Source organism: Gasterosteus aculeatus, chromosome X (assembly GCF_964276395.1).
Source record: "Gasterosteus aculeatus chromosome X, fGasAcu3.hap1.1, whole genome shotgun sequence".
Lineage (NCBI taxonomy): Eukaryota > Metazoa > Chordata > Actinopteri > Perciformes > Gasterosteidae > Gasterosteus > Gasterosteus aculeatus.
In genome coordinates, this window is record NC_135698.1 from 4,692,508 (window position 1) to 4,711,248 (window position 18,741).

The 18,741-nt window shown below is 42.4% G+C and overlaps 1 protein-coding gene across 1 annotated transcript in view; it reads left to right on the plus strand.

Annotated features, from left to right (window-relative positions):
- Positions 1 to 232: 232 nt before the first annotated feature.
- LOC120809314 (spondin-1) overlaps positions 233 to 18,741 on the plus strand; it is a 66,784-nt gene continuing 48,275 nt past the window's right edge. The window contains exons 1-3 of the mRNA XM_040163021.2: positions 233 to 772; positions 1,644 to 1,750; positions 13,029 to 13,162. Of these exons, the coding sequence (XP_040018955.1) occupies positions 547 to 772; positions 1,644 to 1,750; positions 13,029 to 13,162 (467 nt within the window). The 5' untranslated portion in view covers positions 233 to 546. The remainder of the gene's footprint in view (positions 773 to 1,643; positions 1,751 to 13,028; positions 13,163 to 18,741) is intronic.

Consider the following 18,741-nt stretch of genomic DNA (forward strand, 5'->3'; position numbering starts at 1 on the left):
ACTATTTTGCTATTTTAAAACAAACCTGCTCTCGCTTTTGAACAGCGAGCAGGACATGTATACTTCCTCACCAGACTGACAACACAGCGCGTTTACCGTGCGCTTGTGTGTGCAGCTGTTTTGTGTATGAGAGGAGGGCTGGGTTGCTTTTAGTAAAAGTGCAGAGCTCCAGTGTTGGATCCGTGTGCACCCGCGCTCGGTTACTTGGCAGCCATCCCTCACCCCACCCTGAGAGAACACGGATCCGGGAACAGCAGCAGCAGCAGCAGCTGCTCTCTCACAGCCGCTCCAGCAGCGCATGGACGCGGTGCGCCCCTGACGCGCTCTCTCTCTCTCTCTCTCTCTCTCTCTCTCTCTCTCTCTCTCTCTCTCTCTCTAATTCAGGATGGACTTGTCTCCTTCTTCTCACCTTTACCACTGACGCCGCGTTACTTCGGTTAGACATTTAGGTGCAAGGGGTTCAGAGCTGATCCTCTCTCCGCTGTTTCGCCTTTACACTGGGTGTTTTTTATTTGGGGTTGAACACACTCATATCCGGATTCCGAGATGGGAATGTATCTCCATGTGATGCTTTTGCACTGCTATTTCGCCTCGAGTTTCTTGTGCACCGCCGTTGCCTTCGTAGAGGAGCCCGTCGGCGGCAGGTCGGACGGTTACTGCGGGCGGATCCTCCGGGCGCAGACCCAGGGGACCCGTAAGGAGGGGCACCACGAGTTCAGGATCAGAGTCGAGGGGGACCCGGAAAGCTACCAGCCGGGCAGCACCTACAGAGGTAGCCTTTCCCTTTTTTTCTACCAGTCTGCGCATTCAGTGCGTAAAGCTGCGCCACATTAAGTGGAGTGTTTGTGAAGTTGGTAGACATTGCACATGTATTCTGTAATTAGCTTTATTCGCACTCTACAATTTGATGGAAATTGCAGCAAACACTATTTCCAAACCAGTGTGTGCTCCTCTAGCTCCTGCGTGGTGGGGGGGCGGGGGCCCTGACCTATATCCGAAGAGAACGCACTCCGATCTGGCTCCAATTAAGATCACCACAGATTAAAAGTCCCTGTCCTACTTGATGGATTATTTTTCCTCCCATGTAAAATATTATGACTTTGGGATCTCTGGCATGTTTAGAAGTTAACTTTCAATTTTCAACAATCGGCAGCCATTCAATGCTTTTTTACGTTCCCTGCTTTTTAAAATCCTAACTTACATTTTTTATGTAAAAAAAACTGATCTTGCAGTGCCTAAAACTCCCCACTGACAAAATATTCACGGTTATGCAATATTTCAACATTTAGCTTTTACAAGGATACATTTGAATCCATCAAAAACTTGTGGGGAACAAATCCCAGGGCCCCAAAAAAAACAGCTTTTGAAAATATTGACATGTCAGATTTAAAGATAAATGGGCTGGTATAAAAATTCAAGGGCGCGAGTGTGAGCCAAATAAAACCCCGGCCTGTTCCTTCGCACTCAACTCCCTGCGTGACATTTACTGGCTCTCTGTTATTATAGTGTGAGATACTCACAGGGCTTTTAATGTTGTATTCATGTTGCCTCACCCGTCGTGACCCCAGTGTGCAGATGCATGTGCCCCTTTCACTATCTCATCGCAGAGATAAATACACTGCACTCGCTCTCCTCCTTAACAGTGGTCCTGCTGGCAACCAGCCCCTCTTATTTCCGGGGTTTCACCCTCATTGCGCTGAAGGAGGGCAGGGAAGGCACCGTGGACGACGACTACATCGGCCAGTTCCAGGTGAGGATGGGTCTTTTTCTCCGGGAAAATTCACCAAACGGATAGAGGTGTTGCCAACGTACACAAACACATCCCCGGGTGAAGCTAGAAAACTGTGTTCTCCTGCTCCATGTGTTTGCCTTGTGAGGGCTTTTTCTCTCGGGGGAAAGGTTAGGCATGGCGTCTTTCCCTGCTGAGCGGCAAGCGCCCCTCTTCCCCCCCTGCTAGTGGTAGACGGAGAGAAGGAAGGCCGAGAGCCAAGAGGTGCTTGTGAGGACGGAGATAAACAGAAGGAGTTGAAGGAGAAAGTAAGGGGGGGGTGTCAGTAGTAAGACGGCCCCCACTGAGCGGCAGAGAGCTCCTAAGAAGAGAGCCAGACTTCCTCATTACCTGGAGCTCAGTGTAAAAAGGAACACACAACACGCTGATGCGAGCCAGACTCCAGCCCAAAACGGAGCGGGAGACTTGCTTTAATGTAGCCAGCTGCGGGAAACATTCCGACCTCGGCCGCCTGCCCTCTGACTTCATCACTCTGTTCTTGATGGATCTTAAAAATAATGTGTTAACCCCAAAATTTAGCAAGAACTCCCGCGAAGGCTCACTTAAGGTGGGCTGACTTTTGGAGGTGGATCCTCAGACACTCCCGGTCAATAAAAGCTGCAATCGGGTTTTTCTGACCACCGGCAGCGCTACGGAGCAATGTTTTTGCTCAGTAGCACCAGCCAGTCATGTGGGCAGTGAGATTCCTTCCTACTGGTCTCGCACGGGTTTATCTGTTTGATGGCATACCATTTTTCTTTAACCCAACGAGTATTTCAAACTCTTTATTTTTCTTCCCCTTTATCTTTATTAGCCATAATACGAAGAGGATGTTAGCCCTATTCCAAGGGAGTTTTTTTTTTTATTTGAGTTCAGTTCTCTCTCAAAACAGACCACGCTTGCCCCGTTGTTTTTGTTGCTCACAGTGGAACCGGAGTTTTGTCTGAAATGACACGACGATGCTTTTGAAACACCCACTCCCTGTAGTCACACATCCCGGCTCACTTGCTCGGTTCATTTTTATAAGCTTAAAAGGCAAACTTCATTTCTCCCTGCTCTGTTGAATTTTCACTCCCCGCACAATAAATACCTCCCACTCTCAACCTTGGAGTGCCGGCAGTGTCTGGAGTCATGCAGAGACCAGGGAGTACAACGCAGTGAGCAGAAACTGGAACCGTGTGAGAGCTTGGACAAAATTAAAGTTGACATCCTGGCTTTGTACGCAGTTTGTTAAATATTGGCCAATCCATCAGACACGTCTTGCTGTGTAGTCCACAGTTGTGATTGACAGGTTTATCCACATGTGGAAAAATAATGAAGGCCTCTAGAGATGAGCTGCACAACAGTGTTTTAAAGTGTAACTTCGCCCGCAGGTCTGAGCCTGCCGAACCCCACCAATCACATAATTTTAAAAAGAAGAGCTGGTGCATTACTAAATTGCATTTTGAACGGCCGTTTTTTTTTTGCTCTCCACAACAAGCATTGTCCAAGGTGATTGGTTATTAGGATTAGCTATTAGGAATGCTTTTCATAACTGACTTTATCTAACTGTTGGCCTTGAAGATTAGGGCTGATTTAAAAAAGGAGATGGCATGTTGCTCCATTGTTAGCCAAGGCCAAACTTGTTTTAACTATTTAATTGATCGTAAAAACACATTTTAAGTGCGCAGTCATTCTTTAAGGTATATTTTTGGTTCCAAGAATTTGACTATGTCACAATAGTGCTTGATGTTATCATTATTCTGAGGACTCTGCGGTACTTCAGGGGATACTTGAATGTAGTAACAGAAATTACTTTCAGTATGACCGCCTTTTAGTAAACATGTTGCCGTCCCATTAGCGAACCACAAAGAGAAGAGCAGCATTTCGGCAAGGGCAACTTTTTTTATCCAAACAACCTCATTCCATCGAACTCTACTTTTCCTCATCAGAGCGTTACATAATAATACATACTTCATATTACTGACGTTTTTTTTCTCTGCAAGTAAATTAAGTGGCTACTTTTGCAATGTCATGAGTGTTATTGTGTTTTGGAAAAGGAGCCAAATGGACGCAGTTGCCGTTCCCCGTGTGGCTATTCTCCTTCCTTCGCTCTCTGGTACTCTGGTTGTTTCTGGCAGCTGTCCTGGAATGTGCCCGCCTGCTGTTTCCCTAAAACACCACAACTCAGAGTGGCTGCTCATTGTTTTTCTTTCCTTTTAAGCAATAATCTGCTCTCTGTCCCCCATTACCGCCATTAAAGGACTTCTGTCCTAATGTGTCAGACCTGAAAGAGTGTGCATCTGTGTGTACGCGACTTTCTATACCACTGAGTTGTGCGGTTTGTCCCACATGCCCATTAGGTGCTTCATCAATAAAAATAATGGTAAAGATATTAACACAATGAAAGAAATGTATATATATATACACACATGTGTGTTTTTCCCAGCGCTTCTTGCGTGAGTGTGGGACGTGGGTCATATTTATCTAGGCCAGCTACGTGTTATTGCTCAGGGAAACGAACATGGGCTTGTTTAAATAAGGGGAGAGATGAGCAGACATGAGATATTATCTTTCCTTTTTCTGTTTTTTTTCCTGCACGGAGTATCTAGGGTTGTGAGTTCAGCAGGGGATAAACAAACCCGCACAGTTTAAAGTGTCAGAGCCAAGTCATAGGTTGCAGATAGAGGCAATTACATAAGCCAAGTGCTTAGAGGGCTCTGATGAAAAGGACATGGACAGCTATGTCCTTTTTTACTTCAAGGACTGCACAAGAAGGCAGTTTAGACATCTTTATTCATATGCTTGACAAGCTGGTTGGTCAGAAGCTTGATGTTTGCATAACTAATGTTAAATAAATAATACTCTACACTGATTGTGGCTTATTAAATACATAATTCATCAAGAGTAGGATTAGGATATTCTTTGTTACTACTTGCATTAATGTGATTACAAAAGGATTCAGCTTTGCCTCCAAGTGAGGCAAAATGAGTTTGCGCAAGGAAGTGACCAATCTCTATTTTTTAATATTAAAGCTTTCAGAATCATTCTTCTTAATGCTTTCGTAAGAGGAGACTTTTGGCACTGCGAAATTATTTTAAATTTCCAAAAGCAGATTTTTTTTTTCCATGAGTAGTGGCATCCACTAACCCTGACCAAGAAAACGGTTCCATCCTGTTCCAATGGGTCCCATCAAGAAGTCAACATAAAAAACAAACTGAAGTTGCAAATGTAGCAACAAAGACACTGTGTTTCTACCCATCAACCTTCCCAGCCACTGCTGTGCATTCCCACCCCCAAGTTCTGTGTTCGATGGGCCCCAAGCATTTCCCCTTTATCTAGGCCTCTATTCATACCCCCACCTCACCAACATCACTGGTGCTAAATAGATTGGGTGCCAACGATGTTATGCCATTTTTCAACAATTGCGGCACAGACCCGCTTTCCTGGGCGGTGCACAATAATAGACTGTATAAGAAGTGGAAGTTGTCATTGTAAAATCACCCCTTGATTTGCGGACTAACGCTTTGAATTCTTGACTTCAACTATTTCACCTTTGCCATCCAGATTATGGTCGTCGCCATGTTGCTTTTTTTGCAGCCATTGAACAGAGGTTAGCATACATGGAATGAGGAGGAGTGACGTAATAAAGCCGGATACGGTCGAGGGCAGAGACCTGTCAATCATAATATGCCCACCCTAAAGCATACTCGTTTATGGTCTATTTGACTCTAAATGGACCATTATTTACATATAAACGTTGTTCGGTATTGGCTTAACTTGACTGTGAAAAAATCATGCCAATTTGTAGAAAAAATAGAAACTGAGAACCACTGTCATAGAAAGTCACCACTTTGTTTTGAGGATGACTGCTGTAGTCTCAACAGCTCTGTGACTCAGCTTAGATCTAAGCGACAGCCTGTCTTGGTTTTTTATGCTGTTTCTCATTCACAATAGGCTAAACAAACTTGAGAAGGCACACATACACAACGTCTTAGTTTTCTTGTCCAGAATGATAACGACCCCACAATTTGGCTTTAGAATTGTTAACATGAATGAAGGAATGAATTGCCGTAAACAAGCCCAACTTCATAGAAAGACTTTGACCTTTTGCGTGTCATTTAGTCTGCTCACTAAGTAGGCTCTTTAGTTAAGGTAACAGACTCGTCTAGTTTTTCACACCAAAGCTCCAATGAGATCGGAACTAGCACGAGAGGAAAGTGATGAGAACATGCCATGATAGGCTAAAAGGCACTGGGACAGAAATCCTTAGAGTAGCAGCAATAATATGTCCATTTACATGTCTCGTCTGCGTCAACACAAACAAGACACAGATGCTCCAACGTTTGATATTGCGGCAATACAGCACACAAACTTTCCTGTTATTTTATTGTATTTTATTTATATGTTATTGACCTTTCTGAAGAATTGTAGCTCCAAAATGTATGTATATATATATATATATATATATTGTATTATGTATATAAGGGGGACTTTAATAACAGCTTTGGGGTCATTTTCATATTAAACAGACTCAATGAACATTACGTTCCCTCTCCTCTAGTGTTGTTTTGTGTAATTGAATGCCAAAAGCCACGGAATTGCTTCCATTTGCTTGGAAGTAAACCTCACGCACACAGCAGTCACTTTTTCACGCAGAAGATGTTTGGATATGTGACACCGCTGCCTTGGTTGGGTGGCTCAGACACGAAATATAATATAATGCAATATTTGGGATGGCCTCGAGATCTCGCGGCGTCCTGCTGTAATAGTAAGAATTAGATTGATGGAAAGCTCGAGGCGAAATGTCGGGCGCCTTCGAGGTCTTCATTGAGCAATAGGACTTTTCTGAAATGAGCTCATCTTTAAGTGTCGACGTGACATTTCATTCTATGTCTGCCTGCCTTTGTTTCTTTCCTACCGAAAAGTTTCATCTCTGCACTAAGGTCCAAAAGGCTTTAACTCTATTCAATCTTTTGTAGCTGCTGTGCATTTAATTACAAACCTGCAATGTGTGCGCACACACCGAACGCCAAATACACACCCTTACATCACTCTCATTGTCAGCGTTCTCCAGGGTCTTTGGGCTTGCATTGTCTATGTCCCGCTCTCTCTGTCTTTGTGTGTTTGAACAGGGCTCTGCCTTTGCTTGCGCAGGCACTCTGAAGCATCTGTGTTTACCGTCTCAACAGAGTGCGAGAGCGAGATTGAGGTAGACAAACCGTGGACACACACAGACATGCCAGGCTGTGCAGTGAAAACAAACGGTCCTTTGCCAGTCTTCCCACACTCCATATCGTCCCGTCTTTGTCCGTATCTCTTTCTGTCCGTCCTGCCGTTACTCACATACTTTCTTTTCACCAGCGATTGAACAATACGGCTGGAATCCGTTTCTAGTTTTTTTTGTTTGAATAAAAGCCTTGACGGCATGCCAATATATAGGCTAATGTATGTTCTCAATTTAACAAAGTTAAAAAAGACAGTTTTGACTTTAACACCACTCACCTCTGTCCCTGTCCTAATCCTGTTGGATAACCTTAGAGACTTGATCTTCCCATTCGCCCAAAGTAAAGGATTCCTGATGAGTAGAAGTTTAGGACATTGCCTCCATTTTGAAAATATACGCTTCAATGATAAAAAGCAAGCGGGTTCGAGTTTAACACTCTAGGACTTAGAACTTACATCTCTGTCGACTAGGGATTTGACATGACTCAGTCAAGTGTACAAATTTACTTAATGGGTCCCAAAAAAATGTAATTTAGTTGTCGCAAACAATTTGCCAATGTTCAGCGTCTGAGCCTGCCATTAAGTGGCTGGCCAAGTAATTAAATACTCCTCCATGCCAGTGGGCGGCAGTAAATAGGGCATTAATTACCTTATCAATTTCAGATAGTAGAATTAAATGATGCGCGGGAACGATTGTGGTGAAGAACGCCAATAGAGAAATATTTCAAAAAGAAAATGCAGAGTCTGGGCCCGGGGCAGACATATAACTCAGATGAAAAGCCCAGTACGAGGAAAAAAAAAAGAAAAAACTGTGAGCTTGAGGCAGTACAGTGAAAGTTATCTTTCGCTTGGATTCACTTTCACTGGGGAACTGACTGCACCGATTCCGTTATGCTTGGGGGGAAAGCAATCAAACAGCGCCATAGTCCCAAGCAAGCTGAAACGTCATCTCGAGACGAACCACCCGGCACTTACCAACAAGAACTTTGTACGCCTATGCACACAAAAAAAATTAAACTTTCATGAGGAAATCCACAAATGTGTCTGAGAAAGATCTCAAAGTTAGGCCAAATCAAAAAGTGCACACGATGTGGCAGAGACATTTACAGTATACTGCCTACCTGCAAAGCCATTGTGAACGAGATGCCCGGCTATGACGAGGTTAACGAAGTACCTAAAGTCTCAGATAACACAATTGCCAGACGTTGCGTCGCAGTGCAGTCTACTCACATCAGTGGACATGCTCAACTCTTGGCCAATGTGTGTTTTATTGATGGAGACGCCTGCTACTTATTTGCAAAGACAAAAACAACGAGAGAGAACATTTTTGGGGTCACGTCAGAATATCTTCAGTGGGAAAACTGCACAATGGAGCAGCAGCCAACATCGGGCGCATCGAAGGCTGCGTTAGCGGATTGACAAACGGATGTTCTTGTTACGCACAGGTTTATTGCACAGCGAGGCGCTCGTTGCCAAGACTCTACAAGCAGCCCCAGCTCCTGGGTTGAATGATGTTGTGTGCATGGTTAACTTTTTACGAGACAAGACCCCTAAAAAGCCGCATATTTTAATCTTTATTTGAGGAAATGGGAGCGGAGCATAAAGCCCTATAGCTCCACACAGAAATCTGATGGTTGTCGTGCAACAAATTGCTGTGAGAGGAACTAAAAGTGTTTTTGAACAACGAGAGGGGGGATGATGCAAAGCTAGTCGCGAGTGATGAGTGGTGTGCAAGGCTGGCATACATTACATGGCGGTAGGCCTCTCGCGATATGCTTTATATGTGGCTTTATATATTTTGTTCTGAAAATCAGTGCAATCATTTTTTGTCCTGCGATATAGATTTGACATATCGAACGTCACCAACATTTAAGTGGATCCCGCTGCCTCTGTCCTTTTTCGAGGCAGCGCAGACACACAGATACAGAGCAGACACGGACCGGTGAAGAGAATCAGTGAACCCACGATGTTATAAAGTGTTCTGTTTCGTAACATCTACAGCAAAACCCAGTCCGATAAACAAGTCCCAATAGACGTGATTTCGAAGGCGCAATGTTTGGCTTCAGTTTGGCTTTAAGCTGAATGAGAGGGGCAAGCCAATCAACGTGAAAGACCCGGTATGTTCACTTTGGTTCAAAACAGTGGCGACGAAAAGAGAAACACGACCAATTTAAAATCTCACTTAAAAAAACACCATCCTACGCAGTGTTTGAACTTTGGAAGGACAACAACAACCCTACTTACAAGTCACCAGACTCGGGCACCAGTTCCAAAAAGAGTGAAGGCTGATGTGGAGCTGACAGAGTTTCTCCAGGAAGAAGCAGTTGATGCGGCATATGATCCCTTGGTGTGGTGGTGTGATAACCATAGACGATTTCCTCTAATAGCCAAGTTGGAAAAGAAATACATGTGCATTTGTGGAACAAGCACCAGCTCAGAAAGAATGTTTAGCACAGCTGGTAACATTGTTACCCCCAAAAGATCCTGCCTTAAGGTAAACATGTTGGTGCTCCTTTTCTCGGGATCTGCCTATTAATTAAAAAACTGATCTGGCAGCAGAAATGGCCTGTTGATGCATCTGTGCCTTTGTGTGAGACACTTTGAAAGTCTAAACTGACTTTGTTAAATGTGTTACTTTGTTTTGATCTAGTTCTTTTTACTGTGCACTTTTTTGTTTACAGAGGTGTATTTATTACTTATTGAGGATACTATTTTTCACATTCCATTCTCCTAACATTTAAATATTCTAAAAAATAAAATGTTATTTGTTCTTCGAAAGAGTGTACTTGCATTATTATGCTATTATAATGTCCAATTGTAATGAGTGGCATAAAATGGTCTGAAAAGATTGCATATCACAGTAAATGTTGGTGCAATAATCACACAACAAAGATTTGATATTGTGACAGCCGTACATGGCGGGTATATTTCAGAATCTGAATGAAGTGAACACACAGATGTAAGGCCAAAATGAAAACCTGCTGACAAGCACAGACAAAATAAATGGATTCCGTTCAAAAGTGCATCATTGCCAACAACATGTTAAAAGTGCCAATTTTGTCATGTCCCCCCTCATTCAGAAATTGCAAGGAGATGTCACCACTGGTGCACTGAGATAATATGTATTTCCTCATAACCCCCCCTGACTGATTGACTGTGTTAGGAACCTATATAGCTCAGTTTTGAGCAGGAGGAAGGAGGAACTAACTGAGACGAGACCAGTTCAAAGCTTAGCTTAGCTGATCTACCTTTGGACAGTTTTTGGTGGACTGTTGCCAAGGAGTTCCCCATTTTTGTAAAAGGAGAAATTTCAACATTGCTCCCATATTCCACAACATATCTTTGTGAGATGAGCTTTTGAGCAAGTCTGCTGTCTAAACTAAGCAGAGAGAGACTGAGAGGTGTTAAAGAAAGGCTTTGTGTGTGCCTCTCTTCAATTTCTGCCAGGATATCATTCTCTGTTCATCCAAAAAGGCCCACGTTTCACACTGAGTGAGTATGAACAGCTAAGGGATTTACATTGTCAACATATATGCTATGTTATGCTACAATGTGATATTTTGTAACCTTTTTCGGTTGTTGGTATGCCACATGATGTTTTGTACTGTTTTGTAAGATGTGTCACAAAGGTGGAAAAGCACTGGTCTAGTACGAGTAGCCAAGACCTTCATTTTACTTTATTCTACCCATTTCCTCCTACCATATCTGTCTCTTATGCCTTGTAGGCAGTAGTTTGTGTCGGTTGTGGACTGATAAAACAGTCATTGTTTGGTCACATACTTCGTATAAGAAGGCGTGAGGAAGTCAATACAGAAAATATACTGTATGGCGCTGTACTGTATACTGTACGTGTGTATGGGTTTGTGTACTATATACCTATGTGGGATGTGTTTGAGGAATAGAAAGTATAGTTTGACAAAGAAGTAAAAAAATGAGCAGATGGGGACTTTTGTCTTCATCTTAGGTATATAGTACACACTTTCAGTCCAAGATGGCTGCCACTGTGCCACAGTGCTTACCAGCCTGCTTCAAGGCCTCCACCACTCTGGTGGGGATGAGTGCGCCTACAGGTGGGAGTCTGACCATCTGGTGTCGTGGTGCAGCCAAAACAACCTGGAGCTCAACGCTGTAAAGAGCCTGGGCTCCATCATCACCCAGGACCTCAAGTGGGAGCTGAACATCAGCTCCATCACTAAGAAGGCTCAGCAGAGGTTGTTCTTCCTGAGGCGGCTGAAGAAATTCAAAGACGATGATGGTGCACTTCTACACGGCCATCATCGAGTCCATCCTCTGCTCCTCCATCTCCGTCTGGTACGCTGCAGCCACAGCCAAGGACAAGGGCAGCGTGTCATCCGCTCTGCAGAGAGGGTGATCGGCTGCAATCTGCCGTCCTTGCAGGACTTGTTCGCTTCTAGGACCCTGAAGTGAGCTAAAAAGATTGTAGCCGACCCCTCTCACCCCGGACAAAAACAGTTTTTGCCCGTTCCATCTGGCAGGAGGCTGAGGTCCATCAGGACTAAGACCTCCCGCCACACAAACAGTTTCTTCCCGTCGGCAGTCAGGCTCATCAACAGAGCCCGGTCCCCCACTGACTGACTCTGACCACCAGTCACTTTCTTTCACACTGCACACGTCACTTTCACTTGTCACTTTCTGTTCGCTGCTGCACTTTATTTTTATCAATTTTTTTATTTTTAAATATTTTTAACTTCACCCATAGCCTTATATTACTAACCCACAGCATTATAATTTATTGTATTCCTCTTGCACTTGTCGTCCATTGTTATACTGTTTGCTGTTATGCACCAACCGGCAAGTCAAATTCCTTGTATGTCTGACATATTATGGCAATAAATGTTTCCTGATCCCGATTCTTGATCTTAATGTCCAGAGTTTGTAATCAGGAGTTTGGGACGGGGTCTTTCCAGATCATTGTTATTGTTGAGCTGAAGCAGCCGGGGAACACAGGCTACAGGGCCGAAGGCCATGTGTGCATGTTGTGTATCTGTTTATGTGTGTGTTTAGTCTCTAAAATGTCTGACATGGACCAAATAGCGAATGGACTGGGCTATAGATTACATAGCCTTGAATTCACCAGGCTGTTATTATCCAAAGCCTTGCTTTGATTATTTTAAATAACTTAATAATAATAATAAAATACTGTTAACCGTAACAGTTTTTTTTATCAAAGCAGAATGAGATTGGCTTTATTTGTGCTACCATTGCGAACTGGGACACAGATTTTAGATTTTTGTTTTTGGTTTCTTCTGCTTTGTAAATGTTTCGTCTTGGTTGTTGTTGTTTGCTGTTTGTAGTCATTTGAGTCTATTTGTAGTTGTTCTAAGTTTCATTTGAGTCATTTTGTGTCTCTTTGAGGTTGTTTGAGCTGCCTTTTAAACAGTCCTTACATGTGTTGTTGCAGCTGTTTTGTACTCTACGTAGTCTGCACTCTCTACTCATAGGTGCAAAAATGAGAAAGTGACATATTGAATAAGATTTCCTCTGATGACACCGCTGTCATTCTCAAAAAATGATGTTGCTTCTATCGTGCTTTTAATTTAGTTTAAGACCTGATTCCTGGTGGGGCCACCAAGTTAATATATTTTCTAGTTGAATCAGGCATCACCAAATGGAGGTTACATCCAACCAATGGTTGGATGTAACCTCTTAGCACCATGGATACCTCTACCAAATGTCATAGCAATCCATCTGATACTTGTCCGAGATCTGTACCTCACCAAACCAACTTTTGGTATTGTTACACCTTTAGAATAACATGCAACAACTTAATGGAAATGAATTTGGTGGACAGATATCTTTTTCAAAATTCTAAGAACATTGCATCCGACCAATGATCTTGTGAGGTATTGGAAGGTTTAAAGTGCATGTGTGGGTGACAAAGAATTATCAGGCATCTGTTTTACTTGCTACCAGAAATAACCTCTGTCTCAAGAAATTCACAATGAGCATTGACAGATCATGACTACTTATTTGAAAAGCAATCCCATATTGTTTGAATATTTTTATACTAAATTTTTCCTCCTTCCCTTTCTAGAACATTGATGAGGAGGATACACAGTTCATGACTAACTGTGCCCCTGCTGTGACGGAGAGCACCCCCCGCAGACGCACCAGGATACAGGTCTTCTGGACGGCGCCACCCACCGGGTCTGGCTGTGTTATAATGAAGTGAGTTTTTGTCTAATTATGCCATACCTTTACATAGGGCAAAAATGATTAAATCTGCTTTGGGATTCTTTTAAGTAAAATATAACATTTCTTACTGTGACTGTTTTTAATTAAAGAGTTGTGTGTGTTTGAGACATTCAAGATCTCAAACACGGCTTTCACAATGACTTGTATTAATCAGCTTAGATGGAAAAAAACAGCTTGGTGAGGCTGTACGCTCATTGATCATTTTTACAGAAAGTTGTCACTGGTTCCAGACGAAGCATTAGGCACGCTAATGCCAGGTGTTTCTCCAGAAGCCACGGTACCCTGTGGAGTCGTGTTAAGGCATCGGCTCTACAACAAAGAGACAGATGATGGTTACGGGGGGCAATTTCTAGTTTAAAGCAGGTGTGACTTCAAAACTGCACGGTGTTATTTCAACTGGAGCGTGAGTGTGTGTGTATGTGTGTTAGATGGCAGCAAGAACTGTAAAACAAGTGTTTCCCAGTGAAACATTATTGTGGGTTTGAAACAGTGCCAGGTGGTAACAGAAGCAGTTTGGGTTATGGATAGTGACAATAGGATTCAGGGGTTTGAGGAGATCTTTTGACTAAACAAAGTTGATACATCAGCTGATGTGGCGTTAATCTTACCTTCGTCTATGTTGATCCTTATTACCACTACTGTTACAGGCTGTGTTTAGGATTCAAAGCCCAAACACACGTAATGAATCTTCGTAGACAACAACTCCGTTTCAAAAGATTTGACTGCTGACGGTCCGACCGGCGGGCCGCACCAGACGCCCCCGCGGGCCGGAGTTTGAGACCCCTGTGTCTAGCGGAAGGTGTAACATTGGCAGCATTCTTAACTGGAAAATACCATGAATAAAACCGTAACGTGGACAGTTTTCAAGGCTTTAGTTAATAATTAGTTCAAAGGTTTTAACCTGTGCCAGACTGTATCGCATCACCCACAAAAGGTTAGTTGTATACAGCTGTTGAACGTAAATATAATGTGTTCTATTTTTCTGAAACAGTTTCACAATAAGGAAACGGTGCATTATAGTTACTCTGGCTGCATTGCATCAAGAGTTACTTATTTAATTTGTTTTATTCTAATCATTTAAGGTGCTCCGCGGAGAAAAAAGTTTTGTCGTTGATTGATCACAGCATGCAAGAATGTAGATAAACTGTGTTTATCCCCTGGACTAGCGCCAAAATAATCTTCATTCATTCTTAATGTTGTTCTTACAATAGCCACAGGTGGAAATGAGAGAAAAATACACACAAAGAGAACAGCAATGCGGAAAACAAGGAATTGAGATTTACGCATGTCGTTTTGCAAATGTAATATTGTAACAAATAGCATAGTTAAAACCTGAAAAGCTGAAAATTACCGTAAATTGTAATTCATGCAAAGAGCATGACAATAAACAAATTAAAGAGGGCGCATTACAGCTACAGGCATTTACGGGAATATGCAACTATAAATCTATTCTTGATAACTTTAGAAAACAAATGAAAGACAGCCTATAACTTGGTGAGAACACGCATCGCCCCCTCCTTCTCCACAGTTTTGCTCATTTTCACTCCTCTCTCTCTCCTTTCCTTTCCCTTATCCCACTCCCCGAGGGGAGTAACCTCCCTGACACGCACCTCTTCCTCCTCAGAGGGAGATGCTATAACTTGCCCTTACCTCAACAGAGTACCCGCAGCTGCTACTTTTAATTTATCTGCTGCTGCCATGTGACAGATGGCCTATTGCCACCCCAGTGTTTGCTAGTCTAATAAATCTAGTCCTGTGTGGGGAACATCTGCTAGGCAAATTCACCTCGTATTACTGTCACTTTTGTCTGTCAGTAGTGAGATAGAGATTTAACATTACCTCATCTTCCTCTCTGTGCTCTTCTAATGTGCCTGTCACATTGTCTTGTTCTTCTGTTCTTCCATGGGGCTGCTGGCACAGTCTTTAGAAGCAAATACACATCAGTCCTACTTTGCAGGAGGTCTGTGCTATAAGACATAACTGTATTCACAGTCTGTGAATCATGTCTTTGCTATACTAGCCAGTGTTAATTGGACACATTACACAACGAGCCTCATGGGCACAGAGCCCAGGGCAAAGAATGTTCTGGCTTTCCCTAACAAAATGTCACTAAAATAAAATATCAATATAAGCAGTGTTGAGTTACAAAGTAACGCATGACTGTAGTTCCACTACTTTTAGCGGTAACGAGCATGTAACAAAGTATTTTTTTTAATAAATTAACGCAGTTCCAATTACTGAAATTGAAATGAGTTTGTTACTCGCGTTACTCTCTTTTGTGACGCGAAGCGGAGGGCCGGCAAATAGTAAGTAAATAGCTGCCTGTCAGCACAAAAATAGTTGTGGCCACCAAACGTTGTGTGTCACAGAATAGTCGCCGTACGTGCATGTAAACAGCATCGCGTCGCTCATGGCGAAAGACCACAGGCCCCCGGATGCTGCAGGCGCCGCTCCACACAAACAACCAAGGCTCCACTTTACACGGACTGCAGTGCAGCCGATAAACCGGGCAGAGCTGAATAGATTGATTGCTCGGTATGTTGAAGATGAGATGCATCCTGTCAACTGTCGAGTCAGTTGCCTTCAGGCAAAGGCCTGAAACAGTTATTTTGTATTAAGTTAAGTATTAAAAAGGAATTATGTACTATTGCTTGATTTGAAGGCCTGTTGCCCTGATGATTACAATAAATAGGTCTAAAAAATATGTTTGTGTTTGACTGTTCAGTACTATTTATATTCATTACATTTAAAAAGCAGACATAAAAGTAATTTAAAAGCTTTCCAGAGTAACTAATTACTTTTGATACACAGTAACTGGTAAGTAATTCAATTACCTTTTATAAGAAGTAACTAGTAACTAACTAAATACTCATTTTCAGTAACTTGCCCGACACTGAATATAAGTGATTCAAAATGACAAAAAATGAATACTACCTGACTACAAATAGTCCAAAAATGCTACAACAAAAATAATCGACGGTTCGACTACGGTTATAACCCAAATAATGACCACTAGGAGAAAGAAATACCCTCAAAGAGACTCAAAACCACATCAAAGGGATAGATATTTCCTACAAAGAGAATCACAATGACTTCAATATATGCAAAGCAACCCCAAAGAGACTAAACATGACCACAGACAGACCAAACCAACTGCAAAGAGAACAAAATCGTTGAAAAAAGACCAAACGGACCTGCAAAGCATGACATGCACTGTGCTGCCTAGTAATGATTGTCTTGGTGCTTATATTTGAATGAGATAATATGCACACATTTCTGCGCAAATGAGCCCCATTGCGAAAATTAAAAAAATTCTATTCTAGTCTTCGGAAAATTAAACTACTATTTAGCTCCATTCTCAATTACCCATCAGGAAACATATTTTCTCTCGGATCACAGAACTGAAGCAAAACTACTTGGGAATGTTAATTAAAACATCATTGTTTGGTTTGACGTGAGAATGATTGGTAAGTACTTGCATTTTTTGTTGATTTTGGCAGTCGCAGTGCCTGCTCCTATTTTACTATGTAAACCTGTTCGGGTCCTCCAGTGCATCCAGAAGAACTGATAATTCAATAATGATGAGTCAAAGCATTATCCAGTTTTAAAAGGCTGGATCCTATGAGGATTTTCAACTGAAGACTTCAAATGATATTTCCAACCTGTTTTCACTCTCTTTTTTTTCTTGTACCTGTATACACAAGAGCCTCTGAGTGCGACCGGGTGTGTTCGAAATAATGAAGGGTAGGCATGTGTTTGTTATTCTGTGATTTCCACCTAAGGTCACCAAGGTCCTTCTGGTAGCACTGATGAGCTCATCTTAAATCTTTACTTTAATCTCCATCAGGGACTAAGAAAAGACGAGAGAAAAGTGAGGGTCTGTGGAAAGAGGTTCCATCTAAGTTCTGCTGTCCTGTTGATCACTCCCCGTCTCGTTATCAAGCTCACACTTGACGTGCCACCCCTCGCTTTGACACTGCCCTGCGGCCATCTGCTCCATGACATCTTCAACTTTAACCGACCTTCCGGCTCCGTCTTCCTATCAGTATTCTGCCGCTGTTACTCAGAGTGCTCCGCGACGAGGCCACCAGTCACCTGCTCGCCCTGTGACAACCGAATGTTTAACCGCGAGCCTCCAGGGAAAGCTGTTTGACAGCGCCATCTAAACTGTTGGGTCTTGATGCAGTCACAGGCAGAGACAAGCCTTTTTTTATTGATCACAGGGACTAGATTTAATTCAAGTGTGCTCAGTTGTCGGAAAAGCCAGCTGCCTGGGATCCTATTTTATGTCAACTGTAAAGACCCACGAATGATGAATACAGAAGTGAACTGGAGCTGATACGGGTCCATTCTCTCTGCATCGCTTATTGTTTTGTGGGACAGCAAGTGTGGCAGTTTGATTTGTATGGAGATTCTTGCTCCCCGAGGATGTTCGCTAATTACTGTAATAGGCTCCTGACCGTCTTGTAAATACCGCCATTGGATATCTTCATCATCATACGAGACAAAATATCAGGTTGAAGTTTTAATATTGTAATAAGTTTTGTCATCTCTTTGTTTTAAAGAGGCTGCATTACAGTATGAGATGTGATGTTCTGAACCTAACAATTGGTTTCGTCAGTAGTAATGTATGTAAGCAGTATATTTCGGGAGCTTGTACTCAAGATCACATTGCTAACGTCAATGTCTAAAGAGGGTGCAATGGAAGAATCAGATCATGATTATATTTAAAAAATATATATAATGATATTCATTAAATTCATTTCAACGTTCTTAAAGATTCTGTCTTTTAATAATCATTAAAGCTATTTAATCACAGCTATTTGTACATATTGATTTTATTTACTCATGTTGGTATTTACCGATCAAATCCCTCAGCCAAAAGCGGATCGGATCTCACTCCTTTGAGAGGGATGTCAGGGGAGAGTTGCAGGCAAGACGGGGTCTGTTATGAAGGGAACTAGCCAGGTAAAGCTCTCTTTATAATTTGAAAAGTTGTTGGAGTTAAACACACTCCCTTGAGTCAACACAGTTACTTGTGTGCTAATCCTTCAATCAAAGCTATTCTCTGAGATTGGAATTCAACACCTTCAAAATTTGCAATTGTCATTGTTTTTGTAATGCTAGAGCTTAAAAGACTGAGCGTAATGTCAAATTACTCAAAGCAATCCGTTCCTCTCCAGACCCATTCATCTTCCTATGTAAAAATGTCATTTCCTCCTTCATGACAATGTGGAAGGGTGAAGTTCTCCAGTGGTCAAATGGGGAATTAAAAGTCCATAATTGTAATTAAACTTTCAGACACTCAGACTTCCTAGAGATGATGCTGGAATGAGGAATGTTTTAAAATTGTAGTTTAATTAATTCCAGCTACTGCCTTGTTTAACACACATTTGGATAGGTCTGGAAAAGGGATCTGAGAATATATATCCATAGCAATGTGTGACCTCTTTAGGACCAGAGGGAAATGCAGCAGCGTTGTTAGAACTTGTTTCTTCCCACACATATCTCTATTACTGTCTGCCTTCTCTGAGGTGCAGTGGCCTGTAATT